Here is a 22,227-nt window from a genome sequence, read left to right on the forward strand (position 1 = left end):
AAGGAAAGGCAAAAAAAGGAGAATAAAGCCTCCGTTTTAAGAGAGTCTTCGCCCGAAGAAGATTTCACCGAAGAACTCTTCGGTGTGCTAAACTGTTGAAGTCGTGCCCAAAACATTATGGCTTAGCATTTTGACCCCAGCCTCTAAGTCACAGAAGACTACTACCCCTATGATATGCGGTGAGGTACAAAGAGATGAATCATTGTCTGAGAAATCACTCATACACCCATGGATAATTGAGCGAACCCATCACGGAAGAAAGTTGCTTCGATAAGAATGAGTCTTGCTTGGGGTACCGCAGCGAGATCCAATCCGACCAGAGGATAATTTCTAGCTCAACGATGCTCTCGGTGAGTCTTAAGCCCTTAGTGCAGTTACCTAGATTTGTCGGAGACTGTATTATGCTTCATTCCCTACCAACGGCCCAGTTGAATAAGGCAGAAATAAGAATTAGTTAGTAGCGGCTACTTTCGACAATGACTTCCATTTGACTTCCATAAAATTGAGCAATGTGACTCTGCAAAGGAAATGATAGTATGGTTAATCAACAAGGCTGGATGTTAGCATCAAATCAGCCCGTGAGAGCCCTATTTAGGCATGAGGCTCAAAAAGTGGGTCGGTTGGGGCAGCGCAAGAATTCGCTCAATGCCTAGAGACTTTCCCCTAGGCAGTATAATTGCGAGTTCGGCGGATTATACTGTATGGTTTGAGATATTGAAGAATCGAATCTGAGCCCGTTCCAAAGGCCCGGGAACTAGACAGTGGGAAATCGAATTCCTGTGACTGGGTAGTTGAGAGGAACCACAAGGGATCAAGAAGAGCCGTCAAAGTAGACAGTCGGGGCGGTGGTGGTTCGGGTTTGGCAGCCGAAACATCGGTGAAGTAAAGCTCCAGCAATTGTTGGCCGAGATACTAGCTTTCCTATGATATTGAATCAACGATCCATGCTACGTGGGTTGTGTTTAAAGTAGCTGTTTACACAGAGCTTCTATAAATGATTTGAATCCAGAAGTAAAGGTTCTGAAGTTGCTGAGGTCGTTCCATTTCGATATGAATAAATCGAGAGTGTAGAATTGGTTGTAACTTTATCATGGCCCATGAGATATCTTTTAGTGTGGAGGACGAACGAGGTCTTAAGTCAAGTGAAGCTGAGTTCGACGAACCCTCCAAGTGCACAAGGCCCCACGACAAGACTCAAGTCATTGTACGAATAGACAGTATAGTTTCGTCTCGTTCGGTCACGCTCCAGTAGAGTTCCAACCTCCTGAATTGTAACATGATTCAAAAATTGCCTTGATCGATAATGCTTTCAGAGCTTGATAAGTTCTTGGTGACTACTATGCCAAAAACGCTCAGTAGGATTGCATCGAAATGTGTTCTGGGGGATGAGGTCTGATCTGGGGCATAGTATAGCCAACCAGAGCATCAGTAGAACAACCGAGTCCAGATCTGTTGGGCTAAAGAACGTTCTATTTGCTATCAGACCATTGAAAGGAAGTAGATTTGGTATCGTTGAGTGGCCTATGGACAGTTAGTAAGGCCGTATAATTCTTTTGATAGAGTAGAATAGTTAGGCACAAATGATAATGGTTGTTTGTATTTGATAGCGCAGGCCATCCCTTCAGAATACCACAGGTTCCAGTGAAATTTGGAAGTTTCAGAATCTTCTCATTCTAGAAATGAAGCTCCAGTAGGTTCACGCATTTATGAAATAAAAAACGAGGGAGTCTCACTGTCTAATATAGACAATCAGATTCGGTTATGAAATGAATTTACGTACTCCAGCTACACACAAATTGGTGATGGAGGTTTAAAAGAGCCGCATTTGACTCATAACATCCTCTGATCAAGTTGCCTACCATATTTCCATTCGAGGCATCTTCATACTTCAAGAGCTTTGGACCTTCTTGTTATGATTGTATGATTATATGGCTAAAGGGGAGAGCAGGTTCGCTAATGGTGCGCATGTTGTCGTTCCCTTCTAGTATGGATCACCCATGTTAGTGTGACCCTCATCATTTGAAAGAGTCAAGGTGTTGGGTTTAAAAGGGTGTGAAGGGAAGTCGCCTGAGAAAGACCAAGACCAGCTTTCTTACATCGCGAGAGATGCTTAAACAATAAGTAATGAAGCTGGGTCGAAGTCCAGAGTATGCCCAGATGCGATACCAAAATGCATGAAAGGGTAGATATCCAACACCTGTATAACTTTCCGTCGCCCAAGGCGTCCGATTCAATTAAAGGTAAGATATTTGCCGCCAACGTGTAGGGATAGCTGTTTGTTTTCAGCTTAGCTCTAGCCGTTGTAGTCAGGCGACGATTGTTCTACCAAGGGTAGAGTAGGTTGAATGCACATGGCTTCGCTCGCCGAGAAGAAAGATTTGGAGGTGTTCTTAGGTCTCTCGAGTAACTTTGTGGATGGGAAGAACTGAAGGGACATGTAGGATTTAGAGATTCTGTGCAATGAAGACCCCGCTCACTCTTTGATCAACATGTATGTTGTCAACCAACGTAGGATCCACATGCATCTATCGATAGCTTAATATATCGCAACGACAAAGTCCCTTCTGGAGGGCTGGAGGATTGAATGGGAGATTCGAACTGAATTGATAGATTCTGTGTATATTTTGTCGAGAGCAGAAAATATATGTCTACAAACGCGAGGGATATTGACGGGCGTGAATGAAATTATTCACGTGTCGTCGGGTTCAAATTAAGCTTACCGGTAGTGGATATTACAAGTAATTAATAATAAGTGTGCTGCGGTGCTGTGGATCAATCGTTCATTCTAATCTTAGACCACAAACGCCAATCTCTCGAATCTCAATGTTTGAAAACAGAAACCTCATTTCGCAGAATCATTTTGTAAATCGGCATTCGTAAACACCTTACACTTATACAGGTTTCCAATCCATCGCCACTTTCCAATATCCCATACCTTATCGCGAGAGAGATGTTTGTATACGCTTATTCAACATCACTAGTCACAATACCTTCAGCAGTATACATACTCAAGTATCTGTTGTAATGAATCGCCATTGCAGGTCCGGACATTACTCTTACTATTGGCACTCGTGCCAGCGACCATTTTGTCATGTCGCACAATGATATTGAACGCAATAAGCGCGTTGCGAACATATGGACTGCGCGTTTTATGCCCTTCGCACTTACGGGCGTGGTTGGCTATGTAACGTATGTCATGGTGGCCATTCTTTGTGGTAAGGGGAAGAATGACATGAGCAACTCAATACGACTTGCTAACATCTTGCTTTCCAGTAAATTTTCTCTTGGTGAAACAGAAAAGTAAGAGCGCCGCAGTGCCCATTCTGATAATATATTTTCTGTTGTTCGTCCTCATGGCCTCGTCCTTTTTCCGAGTTGTGTATCTGACGACATTCGATCCTCCCTATGCACCACTTGGAGCCGGAGCTGCTGGGATTCAACGTAATAAGAAACGAGCGAATGATGATATTGGTGGAGGGGAATATACTCCAGGGGATTTTGATGGATCCAAGAATGATCCGGACTCTCCTGGACTCGAATTATTCTACACAAAAGACATCTTTTGTGTGGAGAACGATGGGAAGCCTAAATGGTGTTCTGAGTGTTGCATTTGGAAATTGGATCGCCAGCACCACTGCAGTGTTGTAGGAAGATGTATATACAAAATGGATCATTTTTGCCCTTGGTACGTCCACTGTGGTTGCTTTCCTTCTTTGTGGCTAACAAAGTGTAGGGTAGGAGGGCCTATCGGCGAGAACAACTTCAAGTTTTTTATTCAATTTGTTGGATACACCTCTTTATTCTGTATAAATGTGCTTGTAGTGATGGCGGTATACGTTCATCGACAGCGTAGCACTCAAGTATGTTTGGCCCATGGACTTTCATTTTCTCAATCTTTCAAATGCAATTAAAATTTTGCACTTCATCAAACCAGGGGGCTTGAAACCAGAACATTGTTGACATATACTAATTTTGTCAACCAGGGCGTGTCTGTTAATCACCATTTCATTGCCGTTCTTGCACTGTAAGCTAGTGATCCTCGTGATACGCTTCATTACTGACCAACAATTCAGCGCTGCATTTTTTGGCCTGTTCACTGGGACGATGTTCCTGACATCCGTGAGGCTCGCAATCAATAATTTGACACAAGTCGAAGACATTACTAGGCTTGGAAAGATCCATCGACTAGCAATACTAAAGCCCTCTCCACAGAGGCTAGCGGAAATAAATGTAACAGCCGCTTCGACGCAAACTTATTCCGAAATAACATATCCGCTAGATATTCCGGCCCCTTTAGACGGCATTCCGGTAAACCGCCCGTATGTGAAAACTATCAGGCACGATCGCTTGTCCGAGCCAATCTCAGTCAATGATGCAAGGCGAATGGCTGGTCTCACAAATTTACCTACCAATGCAACAATCGAGCCAGCTAACGGGAACGTTCAATCTAGAGATGAGCTTCCGGAATCAACAACAGCAGGCATCCCTGATAATTCATCAAACACATTTCCGTCATCTCAAAATATTGAAGCACCAGCAATTCGAGGGCTCCAGAAACCGACAGAAAACATTTGGCGGTTTAGTAGAGACCAAAGGGCTGTGCGTACCTTTGCAATACTCGAAACACTAACCCCCGGCGATAATCCTTGGGATCTCGGATCCGCCCTATTAAACTGGGAGACTGTCATGGGAGAACATTTTCTTGACTGGTTTCTCCCCATGAAGAGAAGCCCTTGCTGCAACCACGAGAACACAGAAAGTCATTTCTCGATTGGCCCATCTGTAGATCGTATTCGAGCCTCGGTTTGCTTTATTCCACCTAATGAGGTACGCCCTGAAGGACATCGTCAACGGGCCAGGCCAAATCGTCATAGGAAAGACAAACCGAGTCAATCAGGGCGACATTTTAGCCCAAATGATGAAGAGATGGGCCGAAAAACAGATGAAACAGAACTGCGAGATCTCCGTGCTCGTAATTCACGCCATAGATGATATGGGTTCACTCCTTTTTTAATAAATTTACAAATTAATGGAAATCGTCCTGGCTTGAAGCGAACTGTACTACAAAATCAGCACTCGCAATATATGAAATTGGCGTTAGGTATATCACGATGCCAGTATATAGGAGCACTAAATGTAATAATTAATCTAATTCGAGTTTAGAAAGGCATTGGAATAGACAGTGATACCTTTAAGCTCTCCGAGCACTCACCCTTAGGAGTCTTCTCAGTTCATTGTGTTCGAAATCCAGAACCTCACGCATCATGATCCCGATCATCAACCTCTTAGCTGGTTCTGCTAACCTTCGGAACACTAGGAACAATAGTCGCGTAGGTGACGAGACAAGAGACGCGCTAAAAGTATAGGCCATTTGATCCCTCATCTTGAGATAGCCTATACGGGATATAGAGCATTGTAATGTGAGTTCAGTTATCACGGTTCGTTTTTTAAGAGGAGTTTCCGTGCTGTTATACCAGTCAACAGATTGATACTCAAACACGATAATACTCCTGATATCACTAACCGAAGGTCTTGGGTATATGGTACGGCATAAGAAAGAAAATAAAACATAACTCCTCTAACCATAATTCACGGAGCCAACCAACCTCGCGAACTCCATAACCAACCTCAACAACTTTTTAGTACCAAACAAAGACAGAAACGAGCATCCTATCATTCAAAATCAAATCTAACAACCCATGCACCCCGTTCAACCAAAAAAAGATCTCAAATATTCCATTTTATCACTCTTGAAAACCGCTCGGTAGCTAACCACCCCCTCTCTTTCCAACTCTGTGCCATAGTACCCTCATCAATCGATCATGTCCCATGCGAATTTTCAGCTATTATTCGATAACAGTCGGCGTCTAATACCAAGCCTGTTGTGGAGGAACGGAACAATAGGTGCAGCAGGGATGCGAGCAATCGGGACAGTACCAACCCCATGTGTTGGAATCGATTTCTCGCGAGCATGCGCAGCATGACCACCATCCCTCCAGGCTCGGGTTATTTGTTGCAGTATATGTAGGCATTGTGGATCTGAACTATCAGCGAGTATTCCAACGATCAAAGCGGCTTGAAGACTCGAATACCTTGAGCTTTCTTTGATTACTGTTTTATTGGGAAGTTTCAATTTTCTTGGTGAAAGAACGAGGAGTGTGTTTCGGTGGAAGAAGTCGGTGAAATGTGAGAACGCTGAGTTTTGTTTCTGTCTTTGAATATTGAGGTAATCGTGATGCGGGTTAGAATTGTCTTGAGGAAGCAGTACGTTTAAGTACTTCGAGAAATTGACGTTCCGCAGACTAAATCAAAGTTGTTCACCTTTCCGACGCCCCTATGACTGATGTCCCAATATCGCATCTAAACGATGGGCGCGGCGCCCCTCAATATCTTCGTCGTTCATGGCGACTCGAATTAGAGTTTCTCTCGGATGATTATTAGGAAGTGGCGTAGATGGCATCGACGGAGAAGTTGTTTCTGTCATAAGTTGCAATGACACATTTAGAGTCTGCAAATCTGTCGTCGATGAAGGTCTTTTTGTGTAACGTCACTCTTTCTGGAATCCTTCAGGAACCGCTCCATTGGAACAAGGCACATCTCGCGAGGTCGTATTTCACCGAAGATCTGCTTAAATGCCCTTGGACGTAAAGGAGAACATTTTGGAAGGTGCGTGGAAGCTCCTCAATCGATCCGCCGGTGAATAATGGGCATCCGAGATGGTTGAAAAAAGTTAAAAAGACTCTAGTGTAGGGCACTTGAGAATTTGACGAGGTTAATGGCCAAGTGAGTGCCAAAGTCTTGCCCTTGCGGGCATACATCCGAAATGGCCTGCCCTTGAATCCACGGAATCCTGGAACCCCTAGGCACGCTTCAATGATCGGTCACAATACGAGCTTTAGCAAGGTAGCTGTTCAACTGGCCTCCCTGGTGTAGTCAATTGGATTTCAATTCCTAGAACCATAGTCAACAAGAATAGCTCAAGGGAAGTAAAAATCACTACTGCAAATCTTAGGAGAGGTGACATGTCTCTATTTCTTGACGTGTGTATCTTCCCAACTCCTACAAGAAAGCAATGAATCCTTCGACCTGTCTTTGTGACCGAAAATTCTGGTAAGGCTAGTAAAGAACCGGGAGTTGTATGTAGTGATGCATACGCTTATCCTTAGCCCCAGCGCTTTTATTTGCGGTGCTGAGGCTTGTGATGAATTACTTATTCCGAATTTGAACGGTTGGGGCTATATCTCACCGCACGAGGAGGAAAGCGAGAAAAAACGAGAGTAGTAACTGGGTGATATTTGCTAGCAAAGAGTCCAAACTCACTTCACACTTTAACCAAACCTTGGAATATTGCGTTTGGGGGAAAGATCTAATAATATTCACAGCCTCGTGTCATTCGCGTACATCAGAGTTGAATCCCAACTGAGCAATAAGGATTTTACATCTGATCTGTTGGTCTGTTGTGTGACATCATGCCACTCCGTGGATTTCGACAGAAGATCCATATTCTGACTGCAGAATCAATCCGTACGAAGTAACATTGCTTTCCTTTTGCCGCACCATCCTCAAGGAGCCGCTCTTTGAGCCGCAAATACTTTGATAGATGAGTACCATGAGATATACAACTGATGCTGGATAAGACTAAAATGAGCATGACAACTGCAGCTAGCAATTAGGGTCACTTGCTCTCGGGTAATCTTAGTACATGTCACACCAGTCAGATCAACATTTGACCCAAGACTGAAGGTAAAGCCGGCGGCCAGGAAAGCAAACCGATCAGACACCGGTGCTAGAATAATAGGGTAGGCATCCACACCAAGAATTATAATATTCATCATGCATTCTTGAGGTTCTGAGTGAAAGATCGTAACAGCGTCTCTCAAATTGGCTGATTTTTCAGCTCAGTATCTTCGCCCAATTCTTTCATTTTCACATCTCAATACAAAAAGAGCCTCATGTGCGAGGGGTGAAGTTCTTTTAACCGATCAGCATCCCAAAAAGCTCGCATGCGTGAGGAGACTGCACGAACGGCCATCGTTACAAGCAGTCTAGTCCTGAAAAAGATGCAACATCCCCAAGAACACCTATCACAGATCTGAAATCTGATTTATGTCCTCTTAAATTGGAAATGCTGAGATCAGATTTCATCTGCCGGCTAATTACGTTTTCTTCTCATCCCTAGCTCTTTTTCCATAATATTGTTCCCTTCAGAGAACCATGTCAACATTGCAATTCTTTTAAATGATATCTTGATTGGTCTTACATCTTGTTTCCATTTGGTTTCCCTTCTAATCTATCAAGAGCATCCTCAATAAGTCCGATATGTCCTCTCAAGGTACCTTCCAACTCATCCTGCAAAAGATGTGTTAACACAGTGAGGTTTACTCAGCTCGAAGCGCAAAAATCTGGGACAACGAGCATGGCTCGGTGGAAGAGGAAGCATAAAGATCCCAAATTGACCAGTATCTTCACGGGTCCATCCAACGTCTGATGATCTGTTGGAGGCTAATCATTTCCTAATTGTAAAACCCGTTTGAAAACAGCTTTCAAGTCGAGATTAACAGCATGGCCGTTGATGTAAGAGGCCGGATTCAGCTGCAAATATAGACTGTCAAGGAAGGTACAACCGCATGGTTACATTGAAAATCATGAACCTTGTTTGTATATGAATGCTAGACTGATAGTTGACCTGATAAACGGAGATTGTGCCAACTATAGACAATCCCCTGTACCGGGTGATGGGTATCCTCCAGTGTGATACTGTGATGCTGCGACAGTAGCCTTGAGCAACCAACATTCCCTAGATGCCATGCCATTATCAACCCAAAAGATATAAAAGTTTCCCACGCACCATTCTTGCTTCATGATCCTCCGAGAGCTCCACCATATGCGATCTTAAGTTGTAGGTGCTTCCCACAACACCTACCAAAGTAGTGAGATTTAGAGCAAAAAGAGCTGCGGGATTTCGTAGAAAAGACATGGCTAATTCGAATTATTGAATGCAGTTGAAAATTAGATGAATTAGATCAAAGTAAATAGGTTAAAATAAATAGGGAGATATAGTTACGAAATGTACCATAACGAATATATATCATATGTGTGAGCTCGTGAGGCACAATATCATGAGCTAGGTGGCTAGGTACTCTACTCCACTACAGAGTCATGACATCAGCACGGAGTAGTTCGAAAACGCGGCACATCGCGCAATCACGTCTCCCATTACAAAGAAAATGGAAAATACACGTTAACGCGTCCACCAGGTCTATACCATTCATCAACCTCTTCAATCAACGGTTGAACTGGATGCTGGATTGCTCCAACAACAAGTACTTTTATCCAAAGGTAAGACTGGAAGCTATTTCACTATCTATCCTGGTGGCAGACGTGTGAGATTACCAACAAATACCCTTCATTCCACTCTAATGTTCAACTCTCGATTCGACCATTTCAAAATGAGAGGAACACTACGCAATTGCTTTACGACATCAAGTCTAATTTCTCAGGCTCAGAATATCTTTCCAGTGCTTCAATGGTCGCATATACAAATTATGGCCACGGAATAGCGAATCTACTACGTCAAAATCATATCTCTCGAGCGAAACCCCAGAGTCATGTCTTCCCCGCAACCTTTTATGCAATCGTCCCCTCTTCAGGCCTCGCCGTCGCGTCGCAAGAAGAGTCGGTTTACGTATAGACACCTCGCACAGTTGGCTCTTTCTGCTACGTCATGCCCTCTGAGGGTGATCGCGCATCTCGACCTTGACGCATTCTATGCGCAGGTTGAGATGGTAAGATTAGGAATTGAGGAGGACAAGCCATTAGCTGTGCAACAATGGTGAGGATTCTTCCTCAATGGTTGGCCATCATGCTTCTCGAGGGTCTGCTGAAGCTAATACGTGGATTGAACATAGGCAAGGTCTCATAGCTATCAATTATCCAGCCAGGGCATTTGGTCTCAACCGTCATATAACTATTACAGAAGCGAAGAAGCTATGTCCAGATCTCATATGTCAACATGTTGCAACTTGGCGCGAAGGCGACGAAAAATGGGCTTATCACAACGATGCTTTTAAGAATATTGCTACACATAAAGTCTCTCTCGATCCTTACAGACTCGAATCAAAACGGATATTGGCGTGTATAAAAGATTGTCTACCAAAACATTTGCAGAGAGTTGAGAAAGCTAGTGTAGATGAGGTTTTCATGGATCTATCTGCCCAAATCCATGCGACGCTTTTGGAGAGATATCCTGAGTTGAAGGGTCCTGCTCCTTATGATGATTTGACAGAACAACTGCCGCTACCCCCCACGACTTTTCTCGACTGGAAAGCCGATGCACTCGTGGATCTAGATAAGAATGAAGCGGAAACTGATGACCCTGATTGGGATGATATAGCAATGCTGATTGGTTCTGAAATCGTACGCACAGTTCGGGCCGCAATACGTGAGAAACTCAAATATACTTGTTCGGCCGGCGTTGCCCAAAACAAAATGCTTTCTAAATTGGGTTCCGCGCATAAGAAGCCAAATCAACAAACGGTTATCCGGAATCGGGCAATTCAGCAATTTTTATCAGGCTTCAAGTTTACTAAAATTAGAAATTTGGGAGGCAAGACAGGTGAGGAAGTGGTCAAGCTATTTAATACAGATATGGTCAATGATCTGTTGCTTGTTCCCGTGGAGCAATTGAAGCAAAAATTAGGAGAAGAGACTGGGACGTGGGTCTACAACGTCATTCGTGGAATTGATGTCAGTGATGTCAATTCACGAACTCAGATAAAGTCGATGTTATCTGCAAAATCGTTTCGACCTAGCATTAACACACCCGAACAGGCTAACAGATGGCTCCGCATTTTTGCGGCGGATATACAATCCCGATTAGTGGAGGAGGGGGTTCTAGAGAACAAGAGAAGGCCCAAGACGATCAATTTGCACCATAGACATGGAGCCCAAAGCAAATCTCGACAAGCGCCTATTCCGCAAGGAAAGCAGATGGATGAAATACTCCTTTTTGAACTTGCCAAGACACTTCTGAATCAAATCATGCTTGATGGGAGGGTTTGGCCTTGTTCTAATTTGAGTTTAAGTGTCGGCGGGTTTGAGGATGGAGTGCCCACTGGTAACATGGGTATCGGGGCGTTTTTGGTCAAAGGTGATGTAGCCAGGGCTCTAAACAATCCAGCTCCGCGAGCCCCGAACGTATCTGCGGAGAGACCTGAAAAGAGACGCCGTGTACTTGATGCAGGAATCCAGAAATTCTTCGTCAAAACAGATAGCGTCGAAGAGCACGATGATGATTTTGGCGGTGAGCAGAGTTTAGCCGGGCCAGGCATCGTATATGAGGAAAAGGGGCATTCGCTTCCCAAAATGGATTTCAAGGCTGCACGTTTACCACAAGAGAATGAGGCGGCCAGAAGCCCAGAAATACCAGCCAATCCCTCTGCCCCAAAACAATCACAAATTACGGAATTTCTATGCACCCGTTGCAATCAGGCGCTGGATTGTGCAGAGGCATTTCAGAGTCATCAAGATTGGCATTTCGCTAAAGATCTTCATGATGAGGATCGTTCAAGGCGTACACCGCCAGCTCCTACTCCTTCCTCCGCCAGCAAAAGGGGTGTGGCATCGAAGAAACGAGGCAACGGACGTGGTAGCCGACCAGAAAAGGGTCAAAGCAAGTTGACATTTGGATAATGAAAAACAGATGAAACAACTCTCTCCGACAGCATTTTCACCATATCCTGAAGTGCCACACGATACCTTTGACTTGTAGGTGAATGCGCCGAGATTTTACCACTCGTGCTGATGGACAGAGCCCTATGGTTCCTTCCAGAGGGCGGCCAATTCATGCTCGAACTATGCTCCGGTATACTGTGCAACTGGAACCATGTGCTCACCGGGATCGCACATGTTGGATGCAACGTGATGTCCGGATGTACAAGCACGATTTTGCGGTATGAGCTCCATTGGACAACGAATTCGTAGAATGTGATCTTTCTGAAGCTACGAGTAATGCAATAACGACCATTACTGCGATAGTATTCCTTCTAGAGGTTCAGCTGGAGCCGGCCACCCGGCCATAGTATGGCCTCACAAATGATAAGCAGGTTTGCCATGGATCCAGGCTGTCAGATTTTACAAGCAACACTCGTACTTGGATCTTCAGGACGGTCATGCGCAATATTGGAGGCATCAAGAACAATAGATAATGTCTCACCCACACAAAGCACGCCTATCTGGATGAGATGAGAGACATGCCGTTAGCCCTACCAAATTTGAGTCGTTCGTCTCTCGTCAGATATCCTGATCGGCAGAGTACATCATCAACTACTGTACATATACAGTAAGACGCAAAGAGATCCAGAGCCTCGTGGTGGTGAGAGGAAGTAAAAGAATAAAAATTATCGGATTATCGGTCGGCCTGTAGTGACTCTAGACAATCTACAAACGCCAGTCGCATGGATTTGTTGTCAATGTGCCTTAAATTAATCCATGTATAAAAGTATCATGATGGCTTCTCGAAAGACAAATGAAAATTAACTCTGAACGATTGTGAACCTGTGAAATTGAACTTTATATGGGTTAGGCAGCATTTTGCTTGCGTTAGGCTGGGATGCATCAATACCCAACCCGATTGAATTCGCGCCACAAAAAAATCACAGACCACCCAAACCACCAAGATCACAAACCTTGCCAGCAAAACTGCAGGAATCGCTGGCTGCCCTTTGCTTTTTGAGATCTCATTCACCATCACCATCACCATCACCATCGCCAGCGCCAGTTTCTGTTCCTGCTCCTGCTCCAGCTCCTGCTCCTGCTCGTTCTTCGCAGAACATTCAAGCCTTGAGTGTTTCTGGCGTGCAATTCGAGCGTCGGCATTGGGCGTCCAATCTCATCTCCACAATGGGTTCCTCGGTCTAGCAGATTGAGATGTTAATGTGATCTGACAGGTAGAATCCTGCGCACAACATGTGTGGGTAGTAAGTATAGCACAGGGCATCGCATAGCATAGCATATTCATGTAAGGTCAAGGTAGGTGGAAAGGGCTCTGACACCGATTCGACCACACACTTTGATTGCAATAAACGAAGAATTGGTCAAAGGGACCCTCGGCGTCGCTCATTACAGGTTGGGTATTCTCCTCTGATGTATTCACGCGTCATCTTCGATCACTTTACACACCCATTGTGCCATCCATTTCCTTCCTTTCCCGCTGTAGTAGCAAGGAAAGGAGTTCCACTTTCTGGCAAAGTCGGCGAGTCTATATTCCCCAGAACCCAGAATTTACATTGGGTCGTTGGTCGTAGGACCGAATCATCATGGAACGGCACTGTGATAGACTGGCTTTTGAACCCTGGATAGATCCAATAGTTCAGGCTTGAGAAGATGGGAGATGATGATGGGTTGATGGATTGATGAGCGGATGGTAGGGCGAGATACCAATTTGTTTGATGGACGTTTTCTAATAAGTATACCCAAAGATGCCCTTACCAGAAAGAAGGTTTTGGTTAGAGTTTTTTTTAATGAATCATGTCGACATTTTTCACTATACTCCTGACATGAAGATATAAAACTTTGAACCCGCAACACGAAAATCTAATTTTTAATTGGTTTACTATTGAAACTTCTTCCCACGCCTAGCTATAACGAGGCATATCTATCTCTATCTCTATCTCTATCTGTCTCCATATCCGTACATAGCTAGGTACATGAACCTATCTATCTACCTATATACCTCCCTTGAGTTGCCACCGCCGTTGTTGCTGCTGCCCCTCTTTGAAACCCCTTCGGTGCCGTCGCTATCTTCCACCTTGCCATATCCAACCTTACGCCACACTTGTCGACCCATCCCATATTCCAGTCATCCTTCCTTTAGACACTCTCGTGCGAAAGTGCCTCGGAGGAGCAAGAAAACAGGGCCGGCTCGATCACGCTGCCCACATTTGGTTTTGCATTGCGCTTGCTATTCGTCATATCCCGTCCACAGTGCTTGACTACAAGAACAGGAATTTGGCATTGTGACTGCATTCCATAGCCAGCAATATATTAATTACCTTGGATAATCTAAGACGAAAGGAAAGAGAAGAGACCCCTCCTGCGCTGCTTCCCCTTCTTTTGTCGTCTCTCCCTCCTCAGCAAAAAGAAAGTTCGGTCATTTTCCTGAATGTCAGATCAAGCCAGATCCAGTCAAATTCATTAAACAATCGATCGAGAAAGATCTTCCTCTCCAAACACAATAATAAGCATAATCCCGTCACCACTCTTCCCAAATTCCACGCACTCTTATCAATAGTTAATGCTCTTGACTGGTTGGGCGTTGCACGATATATAAAAGCGGCCAGTTTCAAACCATTGTAACTGCACCATTCCTAAACGGACACTCAGCTATAGTTGCAGGCGACAGGGGGGTGAAAAAAGACACACACTCGACACACACCACCCCTCGTAAACCCAGCCTTCCTTCGCTTTCGCCACTTTCTCCCACTCTTCCTCTCACTCACCGTCTTATCTAAAAAATCAATTCTTCCTTGGAGTGAAGTGAGTGAGTCTTTAAGAGTCAAAACGTCCATCGAAAGAAAGAATCACCAGGGGAACAGACAGATCGCCAGCTCAGAGAAAACATCCCAGTCACCATTCGTCTAGAAGATTAAATTGTTTAGTTGCCTCTTCCTGGAGCACAACTTCACATTACACGACATCGTTATACCAGCTTCCACGTCTTCTGCGTTACCACTCTCTGGGATTGGATAGGACCTTTTCAAGTCTCACACCCTCTTCCCACACGCTTTCCAGACTCCAAAAGTTACTCAGGACCAACCGATCCCTTCTCTTACTTCCACAGGATTACTTCTTCTCGAGGCTCCCGTTCATACCCCCTCCCGGACATTGAGAAAGTTTCCCACTTCTCCAAACAGGATTTTCTTCTAGCCCGTTTTCTGACTCTCCAATTTGTCACCGGTTATTTTGTGTGCTACCACATTTATCCCCTAGGCTGACTTGTGTGTGATTTGCATTCCAAAATCCTCACTTCTGGTCCTTCTCTTTCTCTTCCCACCAACTCTTTCCTGGATTATCATCATGTCGCGACGTGACGATAGAGATAGCAGAGCTTCGCGCTCGCAACCGCAGCCAGCACCTGTTGCCAGAACAGGCCAGTTTGTTATTGACGCTGAAGGTATCGACAGAGAAGTTATCACGGCCGATATCTGCCGGTATCTTGGTAACGATGCTCTCGTCAAACCGGGTGACGTGGAAGTAAGTCGCCTGCAAAATTTTCAGACTTGAATCCTCGATGGAAAACTAATATCTTCACCTACAGGACCCGAGAACGAAACAACTTAAGCCTGTCTACGTGATCACAGCTTACAGGAATCTTACAAATGTAATGTCGCGTTATATCGATTGAGTGATGTCGCTGATGAATTCTGGGTGTAGGCAATGATATTTGATTTAAAGCAGGCGTCTGCAGACTGGCGAGCTGAGAGACTTGCTAGATCTAATGCACAATACCCTACAAACGGTATCTCTTTAAGGGATTCGAACGAGATGGTTCGAAAATCTAACACCCCTATAGTAGTGGACTACAGAAGCTCAAATGCACTCGATCAATCTATTGCTCGAATGGATAGAATGGATGCAACACAGCCTCGACCTGCTGCACAACAAGGGATGTATAATTCACCATCGGCTGCTGTGCCCAGTTCCCAATCATATCAACCAAGTGGCCAGGGTTACTCGGCGGGTTACAGTCAGCCCACAAGTTACCAGAATGATGGCTACACCCAGCCATCATCACAACCGTATGCTCCTTCTACCCAAGGATACCCTCATGACTCCAGGACTTATATCCACGGATCCAATTATTCTGTTGCTGAACCACCCGCTGGCCGCGGCGGATCTGTTCCTCAGTCAACTCCTAGGACTCAATATCCACCTAGTACATCCTACCAAGCACCTGCAGCGCAGTACTACTCTCAATCTGGACCACCTGCATCAACTCCAGCATATGCCGCCCATGCACCAACAGATCCCTACTATAGTAGTCGTGGTGCGTACGCCCAAGTGCATCCATTTTCTTAATTGTTTTTATTCTCGCAAACGAACGTAATCTAACAATTTAGCTGCTCCATCAGGCAATTATGAATCCACACCGGAGATATACGACAACAGAGCGTACCCGGAAAGTTCAGATTACCAGATGCAAGATGCCGGATATACTGAACCAGGCTCATCATACCAGGAACCTGTATCATACTCTCAGCCAATGCCATCTGGACGAAGTGGCACCGCCACTTCTTCATCTCAAAGGCCGCGTGACCGGGACAGTAGGGATGACCGTGACAGACATCACCAGCGCCGCAGGAATTGATCTTCTCTCTGGGACGTAATTGATTTGTGCGATACTGTTTCCTCGGACTTTTATCATGTCCTGGCGTTTTTTTCATTGCTTTATTCCCTGGATTTACTGGAACACTGGACCAATCAAAGGAATCTCCTATATTATGGATCCAGACGAGACTATGGGTACTTTACGACTTCACTTCATCGGAATCTTAATAAAAAGCCAAGAATGCAATAGGTATTGCATCTTGGAAATCGAGGTATGGTCTTTATATTACCAGGATTTTTTATCATACCCATCGCTAGACTACTACCAACTGGACCGAATACGGAATGTATTATCGGAGAATTACCGCGGATATTTTATCATGAACTTTGCATGTGCAGAGCATTTATCCCAGGCTTAATGAGCTTCGAAGGACCAAATGAGGATAATGGATGTGTTTTTGCCTTCTTGCATTTTTTATCTGTCAGTTGCATCAGTTTTTGCACACGCACAGGCCGTTGGTGCGCATTATGAGTTTACGTTTTCTTGAAAGTTTCTGGATTATCTTAGGATACCATCCCTCATACTTGCTGTCTTGGACCCAAATTCCGGAAGCCTCGCCGGCTGGGGTTTCCTCCATACCACGTTTCGTGATTTGGTTAGTATCTTAATACTCGTTGGAGCATTCAGGTCTGGGTTCAGGCAGCATTGTAGAGGAGTTTGTATATACATCGACAGCAGCCACTCAAAGGATAATTTCAACACTTCAAAACAATGCCCATCCACTTCATTTCATGGATTCCCTTGTGGTCAAGACCCGACCATGGATTTTCATCACTGACTTTCAAGCATGGATTCACAGCACAGGTATAGTGAAACCATCCGGTTTTGGGACCTCTTTCTGGATTGGCCTTCTTTTTATTTGGACCTGGATTACTACCCTTACGGACTACCGTCTCTTGGATCTCAGAAGTTCAAGCCATTGGACGTGCTATCTTTCGATATTCCCTCCGTTGCGTTTATTCGATTCAGGTGTGTATCAAGGACCAATCAGCTCGATCAAATCTCTTTTCGTCGCCTTGTCCATATGAATCTCATCGCGTGCCGTAAGACCGGAACATCTGACCTTTCCATGGGTTACAGAAGGTTGTTGTGCGCCGCTTTGACACAGTCCCGAGTAATAGGGAGTGTAGCTCACACAAATATCAAAACATCTAAGCAACATTATGAAAGGGCCTCGGAAATCGACGCATTGCAAGCATATCCGTGGCTTGAACTCGACGTCTCAACTCAGGATCCATCTCCAAGTGACCTTGAAGAGAGACACATAATCCATCCAAATTGGTCACCGAATACTCCCGAGGATTATCTAAACCTTGCAGTATTTTGCCATATCTCGCCTGATCTCAGCACTTTCGACAGTTTTTTGCATGGCTTCAAATCCAGGATAGCAGACTTGATCATCATCCAGCTTTTGTAAAACATATATACGCTGGATGTTCAATACCGTGGTCATTTACTAGCAGCTGTTAGCCATTTTTTCTGAGGACGGACAATCCAACCACGGGGCAAAACGACCGAATCGCACATCTAATCTATCGTCTTCATTGACTTGCGGCAGCAATAGGAGATTGCGTGTCAAAACTGGGAACCTTCGGAAAGGTGGTTTGGCTTCAAGAGATTTCAATAATTCAGGGTGGCAATAGTCTGTTATTTCATTCTTCTGATACTCGGCTCACGTGCTGGCGGGCCTGAGTTGTACGATTGAGATTGGTTTCATTCTAGTTTTGTGGAGGTTTTAAGGACTTCATATTCGTTTCCAGTTGGGTTGTGAGGAAACATAATACGCATGGCGGTCAGGTTGGTCAGTTGGTCGGTGGCATGGTGTGGTCATTGGCACATATAATCATTTGGATCATCTCGCAAAATGGCATAGGTGGCATAAGTTTAGATATTGTTACGCCATCGGTGCTCATGGCTTTTTAATTACTAGTTTTCGTTTCATGTTTATTTGGATTTCTGTTCGCTATGGTGCTGTGATGGTAGACAAATGGACGGTGTGCAATGAGATAAATGACGGTCGAAACTGCAGCTTTGTGCAATATTTAGGAAAAGAATGAAAGACCCTCTGGAAGACTAGATTCGAATTGCATAAATCTAAATCAACTGATGTTATGGCTCTTGGCTCTAGGCAATGTAGAGCTTGTGAAATGGTGATTTACCATACGCATACTATGCCTGACGGCAGCAATAAAGGGGCATATCGATGATTGTAGGTAGACGTTTGGGATGTTGATATGTCTAAGATGTTAATCTCTTCTAAATGCCAATTGTGAACCTTATCCATTTTGAGAATGTCTTTACAAATCAAAATTATATCCAGATGATATTGAAGGTTGTTGAACGAATCGTCTTGAAATGTGAACGCTCTGGATTTGTTGAATGCGTATCTTTACAGTAGGTATGGGAAAGCCTAAAAGTTGATATCTGGGGCAAGTTATCGTACCGAGGCTTACCTAGAATGTCTCTGTGCATGGATTCATTCATTCATTCATTTACTCGTCGACATCATCAATTACATGCATGCATTATCATACTTATAATAATTCGTGATGCTACTGCTTTCTTTGTGTTTAATTCCATTGATTTATACTTCTATTCTGGTATCAGGATGGAATAATTACTGGGCTGAAGGTTTCCAGGTGCCGTTCCTACAGTCAGTTCAAGCTCCATTACGACAATGGGCCTCATCACCCAAAAGCTCTGGAGGCGATGCAGCCATTACTCAGAGTCGAACTCTCACTCTGCGAAGCGTATATCATCGCGGAACCAAAGAATATCCTGACTTACATCGACGGCTCAAAATCAATCCCGAGAAGATAAGGAAAGCGGCTCTTGAAGTTAGCGATGGCGAATCTGAAATTGGGCCGTTTACCCTTCACACAGCTCCAATAGGCATCCACAGACTTCGAAAGCGAAGTGTACAAGATATAGAAGCTTTCAATCAATGGCCTGCCGACTTGCCTGCATCGGCATGGTCTGTTGATGATGTGTCGGCGCCAAATGTGACGGACAAATCCACTGTGGTCAACTTTGCTGTCATGGCAGCAAACACCTACCAGCGAACTCCAGATGACCCTCAATGGGAAGACGTAAAACCTCCCTTCAATCTTTCATCTTCCATTGGATGGGAATCGGATGGTTTGCGGGGGCATGTTTATGCCGACGATACAAATACTACAATCGTTATCGCGTTGAAGGGTACAACTTCAGCTGTATTCGATGGGGCGGAAACAACTACAAATGATAAAGAGAATGATAATCTGTTTGCGGGATGTTGCTGTGGACAAGGTGGATGGGGGCTACGAAAAGTATGCGATTGTATGACGGCAACATATACATGCAACGAAATGTGTGTTTCTAAAGCATTAAAGAAACCGAATCGCTACTATCAAGCTGCCGTGGAACTTTATGGAAATATTACAGAAGAATACCCCAATGCCGATGTTTGGTTGACTGGTCATTCTCTTGGAGGACTTGTCACTACTCTCGTTGCGTTAACTTTTGGTCACCCTGTACTGACTTTTGAGTCGGTTCCTCAAGCATTGGCAATCTCTCGATTGGCTCTTCCTACTCCACCAGGATACAATTCAGCCTCTGAAGCTCGTGATAATGTAGGTATCTGGAATTTCGGACACACCGCTGATCCAGTATATATGGGTACGTGCAATGGGGCCACATCACTTTGTGCTTTTGCTGGTTATGCCCTCGAGTCGACGTGTCATGCAGGATTACGATGTGTATACGATGTTGTTACAGATTTTGGCTGGAGTGTATCTCTATCGACTCATGGAATCAGAGCCTCCATCAGAAATGTATACAAGAAGTATGATAAAGCCCCGACGTGTGTTGCCGAGACCGATTGTGTTGATTGCTTTAATTGGAAACGAGAAAAGGGGCCTCACTCTACTTCATCAAGTACTACTGCAAGTACAAAATCAAAGCCAAGGACTCGTACCGAAACTTGCAAAACTCCTGGCTGGTGGGGTTGCTTAGATGAAGGTAGTGCAAGTACAACGTTCACGTCAACGACAACGATAACCTCGACATCTTGTAGGAGTTATGGGTGGTTTGGGCGATGTATAGATCCAACTGCTACTACGTTCACCTCTAAAACCACCGTTATCGAGGCTTCGGCAGCTATTCAAGAGGTTACTGCTACTGTTACGAGTAGTGAGGATCTCGCTAGAGGACTCAAGACTCAACCAGTCCAAACACATCAAATCACTGCCTCTCCAAAAGCTCCGACTTGAGAAGAACCAAGTATAATACACGTTGACACGAATTTGTGATTGGATACCGGATTTTTTATCATACCATTGTCTTGTTATAATTGGAGAATATAAGATCTCCCCGCTGATATCTTTCGGGTGATCTTTATCAAAGAGTGAAGTCTGAGCAAGCAACAGAGCGACTTCTAGGCTTTGATTCGGATCTAGTTTCTCAAACGCCAGTACTGGGCATCTAAGCATGCTACCACCTCACCAACTTCAATCATTATTACCAAGCTCCTCATGCAAGCATCATGGCTCATTACTGATCAAATGGTGGCCCGTTTTAGGTTTCATTCGGGCGTCTATTGAAAAAGATTGATTCGTGGGTTCATTTCGTCCATTCAGTGTCCGATCTTTTGAAGGACAGAAGAGGAAGCGACTGAAAAACTCTTACAGAAGCATATATTCAAGCACATGTATAGAAGGATACTATTACGTTTGTAACATTATTTAGGTAGAATAAATCATAACACTCAGAATGCATATTGTTTGCTATTTATACGATACGCCGTTCATTTCTCGTGGTCGCGAAAGTTCATTCAAGATCTCACTGGGTTCCGCGGCGCTTCCTGATAAATAAAAGGGGCATTTTAAGTGCGTTCCAGGCAATTGAGAACGGTAAGATTGTTTAAAGCAGGGGATGATATATCGTTAAAGGAAATTGCAGTAGGTGGTAAGTCTAGAGGTGTTGGGAAAGGGGAGATTGATAGTGGTATTGGAAGTGGAAATGGAAATGGCGCTGTTTGAGGGAGAAGTGGTGTTAAGAGGCAATATTGGGTTAAGAATGAGAGAGGAAGAGAATAGACTCGAGATACAAATGAAGGAAACGCGGTTATTAAATGGACTTTTCTATTACAGATTGATGTTTTTTTATGTGATTCATATTATAGCTTCGCGACTTGGGATGGGAATTCTGGGATTGTAGTACAAACTTGGTTTCCTCTCCATGAGGTGGGATTTGATATCTGGAATAGCTGGTGGAGAAGCAGCATTTGATTTTAAGGAAGATGGATAGAGGTAGAGGTAGAGGTAGGATCGGGTTCATCTCTAGTCAGTGATCGGTTGAAGAGTAGGGGGGATATATGTATATCTCCCTCTCTCTCTATAAAAAGGTTGAGTGGGTTTTCAATCTCATCTAGAAGAATCTACGGACAGACAGACAGATGGACGGACGATAGATAGATAGATAGATACTATCCAATTTATTCCTTCACAAAACACCCGTTAGTTAATTCTATCTCTGAAAATGTAGAATATCCTTCCCGTTTACCCACGCACATATCCGCCTAGCCATCAAAAAAAAAAAAAAAAAAAAAAAAAAAAAAAAAAAGCTACAAAACAAAGAGAACTTCTCCAATATCACGTCAGTAGCTAGCTAGATCGAGGTGGTACGCGAATGCTCGCTCATTTTAGATACATCCATCCATCCCATAATGCAAAGATTCCTCCTTCCTTTTGATAGCTCTTCTCCTTTACACTCGGAATTCAGATTTGATTGTACATGTATATATATAAACAGCCACCCACATTCATCTCAACCAGTGATATCTTCATATTTTCTATCTATTC

The 22,227-nt window shown here is 44.2% G+C and overlaps 5 protein-coding genes across 10 annotated transcripts; 4 read left to right on the forward strand and 1 right to left on the reverse strand.

Moving 5' to 3' along the window:
- Nucleotides 1-2,761: 2,761 nt before the first annotated feature.
- On the forward strand, nt 2,762-5,265 carry Bcpfa5. Its single transcript, XM_024694608.1, has 5 exons — nt 2,762-3,215; nt 3,274-3,685; nt 3,734-3,860; nt 3,984-4,024; nt 4,074-5,265. The coding sequence occupies exons 1-5, from the start codon at nt 3,092-3,094 to the stop codon at nt 4,990-4,992; spliced, it is 1,623 nt and encodes a 540-aa protein (XP_024550398.1). The 5' UTR covers nt 2,762-3,091; the 3' UTR covers nt 4,993-5,265.
- A 2,554-nt stretch (nt 5,266-7,819) lies between these two features.
- Nucleotides 7,820-9,182, reverse strand: BCIN_08g03940 (hypothetical protein). Its single transcript, XM_001553940.2, has 3 exons — nt 8,849-9,182; nt 8,261-8,349; nt 7,820-8,202 (listed from the first exon to the last, which is right to left on the reverse strand). The coding sequence occupies exons 1-3, from the start codon at nt 8,975-8,977 to the stop codon at nt 8,157-8,159; spliced, it is 264 nt and encodes an 87-aa protein (XP_001553990.1). The 5' UTR covers nt 8,978-9,182; the 3' UTR covers nt 7,820-8,156.
- A 41-nt stretch (nt 9,183-9,223) lies between these two features.
- Bcrad30 lies at nt 9,224-12,554 on the forward strand. Of its 3 annotated transcripts, XM_024694609.1 has the most exons (3): nt 9,224-9,339; nt 9,501-9,832; nt 9,909-12,554. In XM_024694609.1, the coding sequence occupies exons 2-3, from the start codon at nt 9,609-9,611 to the stop codon at nt 11,689-11,691; spliced, it is 2,007 nt and encodes a 668-aa protein (XP_024550399.1). In that variant the 5' UTR covers nt 9,224-9,339; nt 9,501-9,608; the 3' UTR covers nt 11,692-12,554. The 3 variants fall into 3 exon arrangements, with proteins under 3 accessions (XP_024550399.1, XP_024550400.1, XP_001553991.1); XM_024694610.1 differs by having other exon boundaries at nt 9,224-9,852; XM_001553941.2 differs by having other exon boundaries at nt 9,224-9,832.
- Nucleotides 12,555-13,490: 936 nt separating this feature from the next.
- Nucleotides 13,491-18,706, forward strand: BCIN_08g03960 (hypothetical protein). Of its 4 annotated transcripts, none has more exons than XM_024694613.1 (5): nt 13,491-15,252; nt 15,317-15,379; nt 15,433-15,517; nt 15,572-16,045; nt 16,119-18,706. In XM_024694613.1, exons 1-5 carry the CDS (start codon nt 15,076-15,078, stop codon nt 16,364-16,366), a joined length of 1,047 nt encoding a protein of 348 aa, XP_024550402.1. In that variant the 5' UTR covers nt 13,491-15,075; the 3' UTR covers nt 16,367-18,706. The 4 variants fall into 4 exon arrangements, with proteins under 4 accessions (XP_024550402.1, XP_024550403.1, XP_024550404.1 ...); XM_024694614.1 differs by having other exon boundaries at nt 16,131-18,706; XM_024694611.1 differs by having other exon boundaries at nt 15,433-16,045.
- Nucleotides 18,707-18,859: 153 nt separating this feature from the next.
- BCIN_08g03970 (hypothetical protein) lies at nt 18,860-21,947 on the forward strand. The gene has a single exon (XM_024694615.1). It carries the CDS (start codon nt 18,937-18,939, stop codon nt 20,635-20,637), a length of 1,701 nt encoding a protein of 566 aa, XP_024550405.1. The 5' UTR covers nt 18,860-18,936; the 3' UTR covers nt 20,638-21,947.
- Nucleotides 21,948-22,227: the final 280 nt, after the last annotated feature.

This window comes from Botrytis cinerea, chromosome 8 (genome assembly GCF_000143535.2).
Source record: "Botrytis cinerea B05.10 chromosome 8, complete sequence".
Taxonomy (NCBI): Eukaryota; Fungi; Ascomycota; class Leotiomycetes; order Helotiales; family Sclerotiniaceae; genus Botrytis; species Botrytis cinerea.